Source organism: Sphaerodactylus townsendi, linkage group LG16 (assembly GCF_021028975.2).
Source record: "Sphaerodactylus townsendi isolate TG3544 linkage group LG16, MPM_Stown_v2.3, whole genome shotgun sequence".
Taxonomy (NCBI): Eukaryota; Metazoa; Chordata; class Lepidosauria; order Squamata; family Sphaerodactylidae; genus Sphaerodactylus; species Sphaerodactylus townsendi.
Genome location: NC_059440.1, coordinates 23,479,068 through 23,496,748, shown reverse-complemented (window position 1 = coordinate 23,496,748; position 17,681 = coordinate 23,479,068). Strand labels below are relative to the sequence as shown.

The window sequence follows — 17,681 nt, the reverse complement described above, 5'->3', positions numbered from 1 at the left end:
ATTTGGGGCCTGAAGCTCTCCTGGAATAACAATTTACTTCCAGATGATAAAGTTCTCCTGGGGGGTGGGGAATGGCTGCTTAAGGAGGTAGGCTCTAAAACAGGCCCCTCCCTTTCCCAAGCCCCACCCCCAAAATGTCCAGGTATTTCCCAACCCAGAGCTGGCAGTGTCAGCCAAGTTGCCTGTGAATTGGAGGAGGCTGCTTTGTTACCTTACCACCCTGGCATAGTGTGGCGGATGCTTATTCACAGGTATCCTGGCCCACGTGCCAGCCTAGAAAGGTGATGTTGGCATCGTAGAAATGGAAGCTTCTTCTCTGGCAAGAGCCAGGTCAACCTAAAAGAATGGCGGCTGGATGACCTTGGGCTAGTCACAGCTCTAAGGAACTCTCTCAGTCCCACCCACCTCACAGGGTGTTTGTTGTGAGGGGGAAAGGGAAAGGAGTTTGTAAGTCCCTTTGAATCAATCTGCCTCTCTTACCTGGTTCCAGGCCATTTGCTGGCTCGGAAGGTCTCTTGGCCCGGAACGGGGTAAGAGAGGCAGGTTGTGTCTGCATTTTTTGTTCTAGATTGTAGTTTTGGAGTGCCTCTAATGCATGCCACTGTTTGTTACATACATAAAACCTTTATTAGGCATAAAACCAATATAACAACCAGCATTATCCAGACAGATGTTCCATACATAAAACCACCACAGGTATTATTCCAAAATTCCTAAAAGGAACCTAGCTACAGAATTTAAAATCACAGAAGAAGAGTTGTTTAGTAGGAATGCAACCTTCCCAACAACAGAGTATTCCTTAAACTTAGCAGGAAGAAGAGTCAAAAGCCTGGTCCTAACTTCTTCGTATTTGGGGCAGTTAAGCATTATATGTTCCATGGATTGCACCACTATAGTACAGTGGGGGCATTTCCGCTCTTGCGAGTCAATTTTAAGAAACCTCCCTTGGAGTACAGAACAAGGGAAGGAATTACAACAAGCCCTTGTGTATATCCATCTAAGCTTGGGCTCTTGGAGTATACTCAGATAGTCTGCCATCAGATTGGTTTTGAATTTGATGTTGAGCCACTGTTTGTTGTCGCCTTCTCATTCGTTTAATGCCCGTTCTGGGCCATTTTCTGGCTCCGAATTTTTTTCATCTAGGTTTTAGTTCTGGAGTGTCTCTAATGGATACCACTGTTTTCTGTGGTCTTCTAAGTCATGTAATGCCCTTTCCCGGCCTCTTTTGCTGTTCTGGAGGTATTTTTGACCAGGAAAAGAGCCCCTAGAGGATGGGGCGGTATAAAAGTTAAATAAAATAAATAAATAAATAAATAAATAAATAAATGTCTGTTGATTGTGCATTTTTTTGTTCTAGATTGTAGTTCTGGAGTGCCTCTAATGAATGCCACAGTTTTTTTAGTGGTCCTCTTATTCATTTAATGCCCGTTCCGGGCTTTTTCTTTCTTCTTGCTGTACCGGAGGTATTTTTAGCCTGGAAAGGGTTAATAAATGCACATTTTTTCCCTGCGATTTTTGTTCTAGATTGTAGTTCTGGAGTGCCTCTAATGCAGGCCACAGTTTTGTAGTGGTCCAGTCTAGCTCGTTCAATGCCCGTTCAGGCTTTTACCCTGTCCTAATCAAATAGCCGGATTCCATGAATGAAGGTCCCCGCCCCTCCTTTGGTCCTTCCTCCCCGCCCCCTCCACCCCTGGTTTTGCACAACAGCGGCAGCCATGCCAGGCCGGTGGCGCATGACATTGCAGAAGCAATGGCGCATTCTTGGCTCTAGTGGCGTCTGCAGCTGCCCGGTGCCTTCTCCTGCAAGCTGGTGGGAGGAGTGGAGTTTCTGCCCGGGGCTGGCACACCTGGAGCAGGAACCCAGGGGCACCCGGACGCCTGGCACAGCCCCGGGGCAGCCGCCTGCCGGACCATGGGTTTCCTTTACGCGCTGCTGCTGCTCGTCCTGGCTGCTTTCCTGGGCGCCGCGATCCTGGTGGTGGTGGGGAGCATTCATTTCGACGCGACCAACTCCGAGATCCCCCCGGGGGTTGAGCAGGCGGCCAAGCTGCGAGTCCTTCACGCTCTCTTGATCGGCACGGCGGTCGTGGTGAGTCCGGTGCAGGGGTTTGGGTGGCGGGGATCGAACCAGGGGGCAGAGGGAACAGGTGAGGAACCAGATGGGGAAGGTGGAAAGAACAAGCCATGTTTGGACCCCGTCCTAGCCAGCTGGTGGCCCAGACAGGATGCGATTCGGAAAGTGCAAAGTCACAACCACTTTCGGGTGCGATCCCTGGCTGGATTGAGCCGGCGGATTCAGCTCTGGGGATCTCTCTTAATGTCAGAAAGGAGCGGATCTCTACCGTTCCGCTCCTCCATTTTGCCTTGTGTTTTCCCTGCACTTTGCACCGGTTGCTTTTTGTTTCCTTTCATTTTTGTAGCCCTGCTCCGTTCGAGTTGACCCGGGAGATTTCTAAAACCCTTCAATGGAGCGTGCGCCTTTTGCCAGAGGTCCCCTGGACCCATGGGCATGTTCAGAAAGGGGCAACGTGATGTAATCCAAACAAGATTATTATTTTTTAAAAAAAATGTGCCTTTCATGAGCATGTTAGTAAATGGGAAAGCTAAAGGATGCTTCCCAAATTCTCCTCCAGTAGTTCTTGCTGGATGTTTGGGGTTCTGAATTACCCGGTCCTATTTCTGAAGAGGAATCGATGCTAGGGGGTTATGGGTTTTCCGGGTTGTTCCAAGAATTGATGCGCTGGAAACCCTCCGCTGGTTCCGCACCCCCATCAAAACACAGGTTGTTTTCACTTCCTGAAGATAACTTCTCTTTCTGTTTCCTGGGCTTTAGAGAACAAGGCTGTGGCCGACCTACCACCAGGAGGCTGAGGGGCTTCCAAGCTGGTCCCTGGCTCCATTGTTTCCAGTTGTGACCCTGGGGCTACCTGTAGAGTGTCCATCCCTTCCTGCGGCTCCATTGCTGCCTACTGGGGGTGGAGCGTCATGCCACCATCTGGTTCAAAGTCCTCAGAGTCCCTCAGTTTAACTGCTCTTGACTGGGCCATGACAACATGCAGTCCGGAAGTCAGGTGTAATTCCAGTAGATCTCCAGCCCCCACCTGGTGATTGGCAAGCCTAGGTGCATATACCAGTGATGGCGAACCTTTTCGAGACCGAGTGCCCAAACTGCAACCCCAAACCCACTTATTTATCGCAAAGTGCCAACCCGGCAATTTAACTTGAATGCTGAGGTTTCAGTTTAGGAAAAAAACTCAGGAGTAAGCTTGGCGAAGCAACCATGCAACGCTTCGAATGGGTGAATCAGGACCCTAGGAGGGTTTACTCAGAAGCAAGCCCCATTGCTAGCAACCGAGCTTGCTCCCAGGTAAAGGATCGTGCCTAGGCCAGCCTAGATGTGTGTGGGGTGTGTGTGTGATTTTCCACCACCCCCACATGACGAACTCTATGCATGTGTGCCCACAGAAAGGGCTCTGAGTGTCACCTCTGGCACCCATGCCATAGGTTCGCCACCGCTGGTATATACTATTTGCAGTTCTAGAAAACCTACAAACCACAAGGATAGATACAGCTTTTGACTAAATCCATCCATTCTCCCTCTTTCTCTCTTCTCCACCCACCCCCCCAAAAGGGAAAGATTTTGGAGAATCTACATATCTGCAGTCAAATCCAGTTTGTCCGGTTCTGGAGAAACGGACGGAAGCAAGGAAAGGACGCCCAGCTTTTCATCAAGGATACGAAGTTTAAACACGTCCCTGTCCGGATTTACCAGCCCAAAGCTCCCTCTGCTGGTGGAAGAAAAGGCATCATTTTCTTTCATGGGGGCGGATGGATGTTTGGAAGCATCAGTAAGTTGCACCTCCCAAACTTCATCTGTGTCATAATCATAATCGGCCTTCAAAATCTTACCTGGAATATTGTGTTCAGTTCTGGGCACCGCAGTTCAAGAAGGATATTGACAAGCTGGGACGGGCCCAGAGGAGGGCAACCAAAATGGTAAAAGGTCTGGAATCCATGCCCTACGAGGAGATACTTAGGGAGCTGGGCATGTTTAGTTTGGTGAAGAGAAGGTTAAGGGGTGACATGATAGCCATGTTTAGATAGAGCAGCAGTGGCGTAGGAGGTTAAGAGCTCGTGTATCTAATCTGGAGGAACCGGGTTTGATTCCCACCTCTGCCACCTGAGCTGTGGAGGCTTCTCTGGGGAATTCAGATTAGCCTGTACACTCCCACACACACCAGCTGGGTGACCTTGGGCTAGTCACCGCTTCTTGGAGCTCTCTCAGCCCCATCTACCTCACAGGGTGTTTGTTATGAGGGGGGAAGGGCAAGGATATTGTAAGCCTCTTTGAGTCTCCTGCAGGAGAGAAAGGGGGGATATAAATCCAAACTCTTCTTCTTCTTCTATTTGAAGAAGATGTTTGAAGATATTTAGATGCCATGTTGGTGAGGAAGCAAGCTTGTTTTCTGCTGCTCCACAGACTAGGACCAGGCGTAACAAGTTCAAGGCTTTCAGTTCTGCTGTGTACAAATCAAACTTGCAATTTTTTTTTATTTCATTGGATTTAATAGCCCTTTCCGGGCTTGGGACGGCTCCCAACATACATTTAAAAGCATAGCTAACCATCATGAAAACATTCTAATGATTTGGGTGCTGTGTGGTTTCCGGGCTGTATGGCCGTGTTCTAGCAGCATTCTCTCCTGACGTTTCACCTGCATCTGTGGCTGGCATCTTCAGAGGAGATCCTCTGAAGATGCCAGCCACAGATGCAGGCGAAACGTCAGGAGAGAATGCTGCTAGAACACGGCCATACAGCCCGGAAACCACACAGCACCCAAGTGATTCCGGCAGTGAAAGCCTTCGACAATACATTCTAATGATTTCTTTATTTTATGTGCCATTTTCTGTTCCCTTCTGCAATTACATATACCCTCCCTGCCCCCTACCCTGGCAACGTAACCTAGGTGGAAGGGTGGTAGACTGTCTTTGACGGGAAACTCCCTTACAGTGCAAAGGTAAAAAGTAAACCGCAGTGCCAGGAAAGGGGAGACTTGACTCAAGGTTGTGCTTACAAAGGAAAGAGGGTTTCCTGATAGCCAGTTGGATAGAATCAGGTTAGGGGAAATATCAAGGGTGAAAATGTCTAAAATAAGGCATCTCTGGAAATGTTTCCTCTGCAGGAGCCTATGACAAGATGTGCCGTTATGTCGCCAAAGAAAGTGAATCGGTGGTCGTGTCCGTGGAGTAAGTCAAGTCCTACGGGTTGCAATGTTTGGCAAAAACGTGTCATGTACTTGGCAGGGAAACAAGGCACTCCCCGCTTGGCCCAAGCAACCTGATCATGTAACAGACCCGAGCAGGATTGCTTTCGAGTGGCTTCTTGATGGTGCCTCCCTTTTTGAAAATGGGGGAAACTTTTCCTCTGAATATGGTGATTTCAGATATTCTCTGCATATACTCAGAGGCACGGTTAGATCATTTTAACTCTGGATTGAATGGCCATAGGATACCTCCTTCATCATTAATGTCAGATGCCCCTTCCTTTGATTACAAGAAGAGACCTTGGGGGTCATCGGAAATCCAATGCGGTGTGCTGGTTAGTGTGTTGTACTGGGATCTGAGGGAACCAAAAATCGCGTCACACACTCAGACGGAGAGAAATATATACATTTTGTGTAATATAATTCATTCAGTATATAACTGAATGATATAATTCAATACAATATAATTCATTCAGTATATTAAAAAAAGAGAGAGAGAGAGAGACTCAAGCATTACTTATGAACTTATGGTTTCCAGAGAGAAACATAATTGGGCATCAATAAGACCCTTTTCTTTGGTTGAAGAAAAATTGATACGTTATTTTCCTGGACGTTACTTGGATTTAATATCTGTGGATTTAATATCCGTTGATTTAATTATACTACTAGTTTGTTTTTGTACTGTTATATACTGAATGAATTATATTACACAAAATGTATATATTTCTCTCCGTCTGAGTGTGTGACGCGATTTTTGGTTCCCTGCTACTAACGTTACACACATTGTCTTCATATTACGAGTACTGGGATCTGAGACATGAAGTTTTGAAGCCCCACTCTGCTATGGAAGTTCACAGGGTACACCTGGGCTAGTCACAGAGCGGCTTTGAGGATAAAATGAAGGAAAGGAGAATATAATCCACTTTGGGTCCCCGTTGGGGAGAAAGGTGTGGTATAAATGAAGTAAATAATGAGCAAATAAATAAACATCCTTCCTCCAAAGGGTGAGCAGTAAGGTTGTTTCTGGTTGCTGGGTGGATATAGAGGAAAGACAAGGGTTGTTGTTGTTTTTTTGCATACCTGGCCACCTCTTCCCCTTTTGTTCCCCAGCCTGCTTCTGCGGAGCGTCTACACAACCCTCAAAAGGTGCAGGGATTGTGGCTGTTGTGTTTGATTTCCTGCTTATTCAAGTAGCTTAAGAACAACAATGGTGTGAAGTCAGACAGAATAATTTTATTGGTGTATAAAATGTACCCAATCATTATGACTGAGCTGTAAACAAAATTAAGAGTAAGGCCCCTTCTGCATGGCAGGGGTGTGTGTGTGTGGCAGGGGTGCAGGACGCAGTTCTCCCTTGCTACGGCTCTGAGTGCACGCACCCCCTAATAATATTTTGAATATGGTGGAACCCTCAGAATGGAGCAGGTCAAGTCTTATGATCTGTTCTTCAGCCATGAAAAGGACTAGTGGTGCATTATGGGTAATCATTCCACTGTGTTGGGTTAACAAGTTCCAGCTAAGTAGGGAATAACTGTCTTTCCCGTTTCTATCAATGGCTTTAGGTATCGCCTAGCTCCGGAACACAAGTATCCGTCTCAGCTGAATGACTGCCTCGCTGCCGCAACCCACTTCCTTCAGACCGCCGACGACTTCGGTGTGGACAGCTCCCGGGTCATCGTTGCGGGCGACAGTGCCGGGGGCAGCCTCGCTGCTGCGGTGTGCCAAACCTTAGTGGGCAGACACGGCATCACGAAGGTGTGTGCTCAGATCCTAATTTATCCCGGTCTCCAAGCCTTCGACTTCAACTTGCCTTCGTATCAGCAAAACCGGGCCGTGCCCATTTTGTACCGGGAAAAGGCTGCTTTCTACTTTTTGCAGTACTTGAACGGAGACGCTTCCCTACTAGAAGAGGTCTTGCAAGGGTCACACGTCCCCGTGGACCAAAAGTTGCGGTACAGGAAGTGGTTAAGCGCGGACAACATCCCTAAAGAATTCAAGGTCAGAGGTTACAAGCCTCCAGTGCCCATGTCGTGTGACGAGGAAGTATACGAAGAGCTTAAGAACGTGTGTACGCCAGAAATTTCACCGCTGATTGCGGAAGACGCTGTGGTTCGACATCTCCCTCGGACGTGTATTGTCACCTGTGAATATGATGTTTTGAGGGATGATGGATTGCTCTACAAGAAACGGTTAGAGGACAATGGCGTCCCCGTGACTTGGTATCATGTTATTAACGGATTCCATGGGATTATAAGCTTCTTCGACAATGGCTGGCTGACTTTTCCATCGGGGAAACAAGGGTTGGATAACATTGTCCGATTTATTCAAAGCTTGTAGAAAGGATCTCTCCAAACTACAAGACTTGTGGCATTTCATCGACCTGTTTCAGGAGGGTGGCCATGTTGGTTTGCAGAAGGGGTCTCCAACCCTTCAGCTCTTCATAGACTAAGATTCCCATTAGTTCTGCCAATTGGCCATGCTGGCAGGGGCTGATGGGAATTGTAGTCTATGAACATCTAGTGGGCCATAGGTTGGAGACTCCAGTCTGTAGTATAAGAGCTCGATTTAAGTTCAGTAGTACCTTAGAAACCATCAAGATTGGGCGGGAGGGGCGGGGGGTATAAGCTTTCAAGAGCTGAAGCTCTTTTAGTCACATCTGACATAGGGAGCTTTGACTCCTGAAAAATAAACACCCCAAATCTTGTTTGTCTCTGTGAAACTAGCTCTTCATCAATCTGGGATCTCAATCAGTGGGAGAAAAGCAGGGTACATATTTGCCAAGTAAATATTGGGGATAAAGGAATATCTAAGGTGCTTATAGCTTGGTGTAGTGATTGAGAGCAGGTGGAACCTAATCTGGAGAACCGGGTTTGATTCCCCACTCCTCCACCTGAGTGGCACACTCTTATCTGCTGAACTGGATTTGTTTCTCCGTTCCTTCACATAAAGCCATCAGGGTGACCTTAGGGCAGTCACAGCTCTCTCAGAACTCTCCCAGCCCCATCTACTTCCCAAGGTGACTGTTGTGGGGAGAGGAAGGGGAAAGAGTTTGTAAGCTTCCTTTAGTCTCTTTACAGTAAAGAAAGGGGAGTATAAACCCAAACTCTTCCTCTTCTTCTTGTCATGACAACAGAGTTTCTCGGGATGGTTTTGATAAATTAGTGGGTATCCTTGACCAATTCATCACACATATGATGAACTATGGACCATTTTACAGACATTGTTATTTATGATGATGATGTGACTAATCTTTTTATCCCACTTCTGTTCTTGAAATCAGCTCACAAAAAAACCCAACTCCCATAAAATATTTCTGCTGCCATTGAATGTTCAGAAAAATCTACAGTTGTCCATCGACGGGTATTTATGTGTTTCTTCCTTCTGTCTCAGTGGCTGATGGTGCCGGCCTTCAGCAAGGCTTCACGGGCAGCTTCCGAGAGAGTTTTCTGCTTGTTTAAGTGAACTTTCTACTAATGAATGAGGCAAAGTCAGGGCGAATGTCAACAGCCCGACGGGTGGGAAGTGTGGTGTTTTTCATGACTCCATCCCTTGATCCAGGACATTTATACAGACTGCTTTGGGTCCAGCACATTCTAATTCAAGAAGTGAATGAGGGATTAAAGGAACATCCTAGAAGGAAGGTTGTTCCGCTGTTGCTGTAACCGGAAGAACTCCGCTATTAAACTCCGCATCTCTGAACACCTGTGCTGCCTCCTAGTTTTCTCGCCTGCAGTCTTCCTTCCCCTAACCACAATTATGCTTCCAGATACAATAGGCAGCATACAATAGGGGTTGCCAACACAGCATTGAGGAATTTCTGGAGATAGAGAGGTGGAGCCTGTGGAGGGTGGAGTTCAGGGTGGGAACAGACCTCAGCAGGTATAATCATATAGAGTCCACTTTGTGAAGCAGCCATTTCCTCCCAGGGAGCTGATCTCTGTAAACCGGAGACCAGTTCTAACTTCTAGGAGATCTCCAGAATTCACCTGGAGGTTGGCAACTTGGAGATCCTTTGTCTCTTCAGTCACTGGGCCTAAGATAACATTTGGTCAGCTTAATAGCAGTCTCACTAAAAAAAACCAGCGTGTTTTGTGTTCTGTTCCTGAAGGGCAAACCGTTCTCCTCCATCTTTTAGCATCTTCAAAATAAAATGACTTGGCCTGAAATAAGATCTCCTGAGGACATTTTGAGGAAAAAGCTGTGCAAAATTCCTTCCCAAGACGCCCGTTTTTGCATCCTCAGGATGTCTTATTTGGGCTGTGCAGAATGGGCAAGATTTTTGTGTTCCCAAATTCACCAGTACCTTTTTTTCCCTTTTAAGCTTTATGGTTACTGTTTTAATGTATCTTATCCTTTTTGTTTTATTTTATTTACTTTATGCTGGTCTATGACTGTAAGAAAGATTGATGACGAGGACCAAACACATCCACTTTTGTTGAAACACACCTTTTTAAAAAAGTTGTAACCATCTAGTTCTATCACCACCTCAATTGAATGGCAGCGTTTATTTCACAGAGGTAGAGTCATTCGTTGCCTAGAGCGTTACCAGGGAGATGGTCAACGGAGAACCTGAGACCAAGGCCTGTCATAGGGTTAAGTGTTCTGCTCTGCACATGCAGAGATGGAAACTTAGGAGAGCTCACATTTGCTCTTGGACAAAACATGTGAAAGAGAGCCATGTTTACTTCGTACAGCGGTGCACAGGAATGGTACCTTCCCAGCTGGAGAGTAGAGCCAAAATACTCTACTGACGTGCTCATCGGCAACTGGCTGGAAGAAAGGAGAAAGGTACAGTGAGGCAGTTTGATAAAACTGTAGGTTTTATGGAAAACAGCAGATGAGTTAAGAAATGTGTTATTACCATCGGTTGAATCAGTCACACTGTGCTGGATCATGGGGCTTAGACCCAAATCTACTCCAATCATGAAGCTTTGGTAGAAACCAGTGTAAGCGTGGTGTAGTGGTTAAGAACAGGTGGATTCTAATATGGAGAACCAGATTCTAATCTGGAGAACCGGGTCTGATTCCCCACTCCTTCACCTGAGTGACAGAGGCTTATCTGGTGAACCAGACGTGTTTCCACACTCCTACATTCCTGCTGGGGAACCTTGGGCTAGTCAGAGTTGTCTCAGAACTCTCTCAGCCCCACCTACCTCACAAGGTGTCTGTTGTGGGGAGAGGAAGGGAAGGAGTTTGTAAGTTGCTCTGAGACTCTTCATGATTGAGAAAAACAAGGTATCAAGACCAACTTGTAGCTTGTAGGCCAATTTGAGTCTCTCCTTATAGGAGAGAAAGATGGGATATAAATCCAAAATCATCTTCTTCAAACATCTTTGGTCTAATTGAAATGTCTGATTTTGTCTGTACTGGATGATTCTCTCTTCATATCATTCAATTCTTCTTGCTGTGGTTGTCATTTGTTGTTTGGTCATCTCCAGCACTCCTTCAATTTTTCTAGTGTCTCTAGCCAGCACCTTCTAATTAGTTTTTTTAATGATCTTGCCATTCTTTAATCTATTTTCTTTCATGTGTTTCAGGTTACTAGCATCAGATCTTAGTTTTTTGATCTTCTGTTCCAGTTGAATTTTCCACTTTGATTTTTATTCGCCTTGGGTTTAGGTATTTCAGTGCCTAATTGCCATGTGACCACTGCAGCTGTACTGTACATGAGCTGATTGGTTTGTCTGATGGAAGTTATTTCAATTGTCACCAGAGCCTTGTTCACATCCTTCATTATGGGTACCAGATCTTTTTTGGGCACAGTTTTTTAATGTTGGCAGCTGTTGTATTTCCTTATTTGATTGTGCATACTTGGTGATCTTTTCTCTTAGTTATTTTTGACTTTCAGTCATCATTGTTGTTATTATTATTTCAATTTATTCCCAGCTCTTTACAATAGTCTCAGGGCAGGTAAATAATTATTTTGGTTTTATAATAAATAAATAAACATGAATAAATTGTATTGGTTTCAAAATAAATGACCATTATTTGTTCGAATTGTCTCAGTTTATACAAGATCCCGAGAAAACCTGTAAGACCGTATACAGAAGAGACTATGTTCGATTCCCCACTGAGGTTCCAGATCGAACAGTGATGAGGAAAAATATTAAAAAACTGAGCGTAAGTAAGGGGAAGTCTAACTGAAGTTTGTATGGCAGATGTCATCTGGTCTGTCTTTTAGGCTCCCAGAGAAGTAGCAATTTCATGGAAGAAATTGAAGAATGGATAAGGGTCCTTTCCGGCACACCTAGCCAACTGTTACCCGACCATTCTGGTATATGTTATGAGGGATAGACTACCTTGAAAGCAAAACACCTGAAACGTTATGTGCCAATGCTTAGCTAATGAATCAAAAGTAACTTTAAAAAAGTAAATATGACCTCCTTTCCTTTTAGGGGCTGCCAAAGAAATGTTTATTGACTCATCACAACGAAACCAATGACCGATACTTAGTATCGCTATATGATGATAATTTTAATCGGCACGGTTACAACCCTTTACTGCCACCGCTTCGCAAGTGGAGCAGACACAAAAGCTCTTGGATTCCTGAGAAATTAGATTTTCCAATTGTCGGTATGTGCCCATGGGACATAGAAGTGGAGGCTGGGGAGAATAGCATTCTTGCAAGGGAGGCTGGAACACACTTTCATGATCATAGGCAACATTTTGGATTACCATCACCTGACAGAGGCCCTGAGGTTGTATCCTATTGGCTTTTTGTCTCAATTTTTCCCAGTGTTCTTCCTGCTTATATCTCCTTTCCATGTGTATTTTGTCCATACATGCAGCCAGTGTGGTGCTGTGGTTAAGAGCGGGTGGATTCTAATCTGGAGAACTGGGTTTGATTCCTCACTCCTCCACCTGAGCGGCAGAGGTTTATCTGGTGAACCAGATGTGTTTCTGCACTCCTACATTCCTGCTGGGTGACCTTGGGCTAGTCACATTTCTTCAGAGCTCTCTCAGCCCCACCTCCCTCACAAGGTGTCTGTTGTGGGGAGAGGAAGGGAAAGGAGCTTGTAAGCCACCTTGAGTGTCCTTACAGGAGAGAAAGGAGGGGTATAAATCCAAAGTCCTTCTACTCCACTTCCTCCTCTTCTCCTGCTGCTGCTGCTCCTTCTCCTCCTCCTCCTCCTCCTCCTCCTCCTCCTCCTCCTCCTCCTCCTCCTCCTCCTCCTCTTCTTCTTCTTCTTCTTCATCATCATCATAGTAAACTGCCTCCAAACATGGAGGTTCCACTTCAGCCACCAAGCTAAAATGGATCAACAGGCCTGTCCCTCGAGCTGCAATCTTACCCATTATGTATCTCACAGATGGCAAAATTATTTCCTGTTTCAGAACCTCCGACAAACTATGGCCTTTTTGAACATCTCATGAAGAAATGGAGCAACAAAGATCCAGCAGTGATGAACAGTGTCTACACTGTTACCTACACCAAGCCTCCGATTTCTGCTTACCCAGTCCACCAGCACCCCATTACTTCTCACCTCTCTATCCCCAGCCACGGGCATTTGCGCCCGAGAACTAGCGATGGTTATCTGTGAAAGGGCACCAAAAAACTACGTTAACCCCACAGCAGTGGATTAAATTCAGCACTTTTACATAAATGATATTTTAAAAGTTGTGTTGTGTGTCCTCCTGTAAGAAAATGGGGGCAGTTCAATTACTGGCAGCAAAATAGTATCACCTGAGGCCTATCAAGCTTGATTTGGGTTTTCCTCTTCTTCCTGCAGGTATTTTGTCTAGGGCTAGGTAGAGTCAGAAGTGCAATCTTTTCAGGGAGCCGAGAGAGGAAGAAGGGGACCTCCACAACGTGACTTTTAGGGCGAGGGTCATAACTCAGTGGTAGAGAATCTGCTAGGCACGTGAGAGGTTCCAGATTCGTATGTTCAATGTCTTCAGTCTGGAAAAGGCACTTGGGTTAACCAGTCCAGATTTGTTTAGGTTTCGATGTGTGTATGTTGTATATGCGTTGGCTCCAACAGTTGCACAGAAACAGTCGGGAGCACTTTCCGGCAGTTAGTAAACACAACTTCTCAGCTCAACAAAACAGATGCTTTCTCCTTGTGGCCATCATAGTGACCCATCTCTCAGACTTGGGACCCACTAAATTGTTTTAAGCCGTGTGCAGGACAGTCCTCTTTTAAGGATAAGCTCTCTGCAAGTCCATTGCTCTCAGCAGAGGTGTAGTGCCAACAGGTCAGGGTGGGGCGCGAGTGGCGGGATTCAGCCGGTTCGCACCACTTCGGCATATTGTTAAAATGGTGCTTGAAAACAACCAGTTGTTAAATTATTTGAATCCCACCACCAGAACCGGTTGTTAAATTATTTGAATCCCACCACTGGGCATGACGCCCTGGGCAGAGCTGCAGCGGAGGCATGGCCAGGCCATGTAGGAGCTTTCCGGGGGCATTCCAGGAGTGTTCAGGGGCAGGGCGGGGTGGGTGGCACCACGGGGGGGGGGGGAGGCGCAGAGCGCACGTGTGCCCCCGGCAGAGTTTCCCTTCATTCCGCCTCTGGCGCTGAGAAGAGTCTTGCGGTAAGCGTTCCCTAAGTAATCGGCAACTGATTCTAATCTGAAGAGCTGAGTTTCTGTACTTAGGGTGTTGTGAGTTTTCCGGGCTGCATGGCCGTGTTCCAGTAGCATTTTCTCCTGATGTTTCGCCTGCATCTGCGGCTGGCATCTTCAACCCAGAAAACCCACAGCGCCCTAGTGATTCTGGCCATGAAAGCCTTCGACAATACACTGAACAACTCTGCATTTAGTTATTGCAGTCTACTGACCCAATTACATATAAAACAAACAATAAACAAGCAATTATGATAAGATAAAAGCACACAGAACAATGTCAGCATTCATAGTTTATAATCAGCATCATTTATCAAAGCTTAATTATAGTTGTCTGATCTTCACTTCCTCTGAAAGGAGCTCATCTTCAGTCAAGGTAATTCTGCTGCTTTTAATCTCTAGGTCAGGATCTTAGTTAGTTGTGAAGGTGGTTGGCCCCACCTAACCAGCAATCACATTATCCTCGACTGATGTATTCTTAGATAGGATTTAAAAAATAGCAAAATGTGCATCAGTGATTCCACCTCTGGCTTTGCTACAACGACTTGCATTTTATTCATGTATGTTATTATTTCATTTATAAACTGACTTTATTCCCAGTAAGAAGTGAAACCAGTGTGCATTGTCCTTCTCCCATCCATTTTATCTTCACAACAACCCTGGGATGTAGGTTTGGCCCAAGGTCACCCAGCATGCTTCTATGACAGAGAGGGAATTCAAACCTGGGCTTCCTAGATCCTAGTCTGAAACTCTAATCACTATGCAGCGCTGACGTTATGAGTGCTATGGCTTAGGACTTTCATGCTTAGTCAAATAACTGGCCAGATAAGCAGATTAAAAGCATAAAGCTAAAAAGATTTCCCAGTTAGTAGGTCAGCAGATCTTGTTCTTTTTAAAATATATATATCATTTTTAAAAATCAGGTCACTTAAAAAAAACACTATAGGTTGCAATTGCCCTATTAGAATAAGGGAGGGGGTGATGCTAAAAATCTCCTGTCTAAAAAAGCAGGGGATGTCTCTCTAAAATGGAGGAATGCCTCTCTTTTTTTTTTAGCATTCCTTTCTGTGTAAAATAGAATTGGTATTGCTACCTCTAAGATGAAGGAATGCTTCTTCTAAAATTCCATGCTGTGTGTGAGAGAAGGCAGGAATGCCTCTTCTAAGTGCTTCTTATATGAAAGAGGAATACCTCTTACATGAAGGAAAGCCTCTTCTAAAATTCCCTCCTATGTGTATGAGAAGGGGGTGGGGGTCCTTTTCTAACACAAATCAATGCTTCTTCCAAGACTGGCTGCTGTGTACAAGAAGAAGGAGAAGAAGAGTTTGGATTTGTACCCCACCTTTCTCTCCTGTAAGGAGACTCAAGGTGGCTTACAAGCTCCTTTCCCTTGCTCTCCCCTCAACAGACACCTTGTGAGGAAGGTGGGACTGAGAGAGTCCTGAGGGAACTGTGACTAGCCCAAGGTCACCCAGAAGGAATGTAGGAGTGCAGAAACACAGCTGGTTCACCAGATTAGCCTACACCACTCAGGTGGAAGAGTGGGGAATCAGACCCGGTTCTCCAGATTAGAATGCTCTTAACCACTGCACCACGCTGGCTGTCTTCAGAAGATGCCTACTGCAACTTATATATCTATCCCCCTTTAAAAAAAAGGGATAGTTTTTTCTCCTTAAAACTATATGGTGTCTTTGTCCCTCTTCAGGCCAATGTAACTGATTCACCAATACCCTCCTCTAGTCCATCAATCTGTAAAGTGAATTAGTGGACAGCAAACCAAGGTTATGAGTTCTCTTTCAGTATGATTGGTAAATACACCTTTGTGCACAATTACCTTCAGCAAACCTTTATCTGCCCTTGGATTTTGCATTGTGTACATGACTCAGTACATGACTTGGGGAAGCTGGTGGGACTTTAAAAAAATGTGAACACAACCTTTATGCGCTGGAGTTGCTAACTGGTCTGGACAGGGGGCTGTGGGGTACCAGATTCCTGTCTTCAATAGCTGCCCAATCTGCAAAAAACAAGTCAAGTTTTTCAGAGTGATGCACTTTCAATCCATTTTCAGTGCACTTTGCAGCTGGATTTTACTGTGCGGAATAGCAAAATCCACTTGCAAACAATTGTAAAAGTGGATTGAAAGTGCATTGTTCTGCACGTGCTTAGGAGGCCATGACTGGATAGCAGCATAGCTATCTGCTAACATCCATAGTAGCTTGGGATAGCCTGATCTCATCAGATCATGGAAACTCAGCAGGGTCAGTCCTGCTAACTGCTTGGGTGGAAGGCCACAAAGGAAGTCAAGAATTCCTATACAGAAGAAGGCAATGGAAAGCCACCTGTTTCTCCCTTGCCTTGAAAACCCAGTGGATTTGGCTTTTGATGCCTCAGGGTTCTGCCTTCCACCCGTGACGTTGATCAGGTTTTTAGAGTTTGGATTTACACCCTGCCTTTCTCTCTTTGTAAGGAGTCCCAAAGCAGCTTACAAACTACTTCCCTTCCTCTCCACATAACAGACATTTGTTGTGCTACAAGGGCTGTAAGATTACCTGGTTGTACAGTCGTGCCACAAGGGGGCACTCTGGAAAGAGATTTGGGAGGAACATCCACGTTTCCGTGCGTTTTTCAGCAAATCCCACATTTGGTACGCTGAAGGAAACACATTTCATTGATCCCCGGAACACAACACATTTCATTGATCCCCGGAAATGGCACACAAGCAGAGATACTGCTTGTCAGTGGCCCCTTCGGCATATGCAGAATAATCCACTTTCAATCCATTTTCACAATTGTTTGCAAGTGGATTTTGCTATTCTGCACAGTAAATTCCAGTTGCAAAGTGCATTGAAAGTGGATTGAAAGTGCATTGTTCTGTGTGTGTGAAAGGGGCCACAGTGTCTTCCTGATGAGGACACAAAGCAACTTACAACATCATTCTGTTTTGACCTAACAACAACAACACTGTGAGGTAGGTTAGGCAAAGAGAGAGAGAGAGAGAGAGAGAGAGAGAGAGAGAGAGAGAGAGAGCTCGGCTGTTGTGTTTGCGTGCACAGTAGGGATGGATCTAGTGGTTAAGAGCAGATGGATTCTAATCTGGAGAACTGGGTTTGATTCCCCACTCCTCCACCTGAGTGGCAGAAGCTTATCTGGTGAACCAGATGTGTTCCTGCACTCCTACATTCTCAGAACTCTCTCAGCCCCACCTTCCTCACAAGGTGTCTGTTGAGGGAAGAGCAAGGAAAAGGAGCTTGTAAGCCACCTTGAGAAAGGTGGAATATAAATTCAAACTCTTCTTCTTGTTCTTCTTCCATACCTGCTGTTGATGTCTGTGGGTTTGAGTCCCATGAGGGGAAAGTGAAAATGAACTGGGGAATGGTGGAAAACAGGACTGTGGAATTCAGTTGTGTCCTACTAATTAAAATGGGGGTTTTTTTAGGGGGAGGTAGACAATTCAACTAGGCCGGCTCCACTATTTGTTATTTATAGCTGAGGTGTCACCCGACCTCTTCACACTCTAGCATGGGAACTCAACAACTTGCTGCAGGCAAAACAACGTTCCAATTAGCACCAGAAAAAAATATGTACATAAACGCTGCTCATGTTATCTCCCTTCCAGCCGCCCACCTCCTAATGAGAAGAGTCAAAATAACTTTTCCCACCAAGCCCATCTTGCCTTGGAGGTGCTAAAAAGACAGAGCTTGAAACAAAACCTGAAAACATCCACTCAGCTATATGAGGGAATTGTCATTCCAAAAAAAGACCAAGAAAAGCTGACCTTTTAAAAAAAAATACAGCAAGAGAAGACCGATCAATTGCTGACAATCAGACTTCTTAAGCTTCCTTGTCTGAGTCAG

The 17,681-nt window shown here is 45.5% G+C and overlaps 2 protein-coding genes across 2 annotated transcripts; both read left to right on the top strand.

Annotated features, from left to right (window-relative positions):
• The first annotated feature begins 1,719 nt into the window (after positions 1-1,719).
• Positions 1,720-8,960, top strand: LOC125445821 (arylacetamide deacetylase-like 4). Its single transcript, XM_048519210.1, has 4 exons — positions 1,720-2,089; positions 3,632-3,848; positions 5,181-5,244; positions 6,824-8,960. The coding sequence occupies exons 1-4, from the start codon at positions 1,913-1,915 to the stop codon at positions 7,596-7,598; spliced, it is 1,233 nt and encodes a 410-aa protein (XP_048375167.1). The 5' UTR covers positions 1,720-1,912; the 3' UTR covers positions 7,599-8,960.
• A 132-nt stretch (positions 8,961-9,092) lies between these two features.
• Positions 9,093-13,117, top strand: CFAP107 (cilia and flagella associated protein 107). Its single transcript, XM_048519213.1, has 4 exons — positions 9,093-10,049; positions 11,268-11,381; positions 11,657-11,834; positions 12,597-13,117. The coding sequence occupies exons 1-4, from the start codon at positions 9,939-9,941 to the stop codon at positions 12,800-12,802; spliced, it is 609 nt and encodes a 202-aa protein (XP_048375170.1). The 5' UTR covers positions 9,093-9,938; the 3' UTR covers positions 12,803-13,117.
• Positions 13,118-17,681: the final 4,564 nt, after the last annotated feature.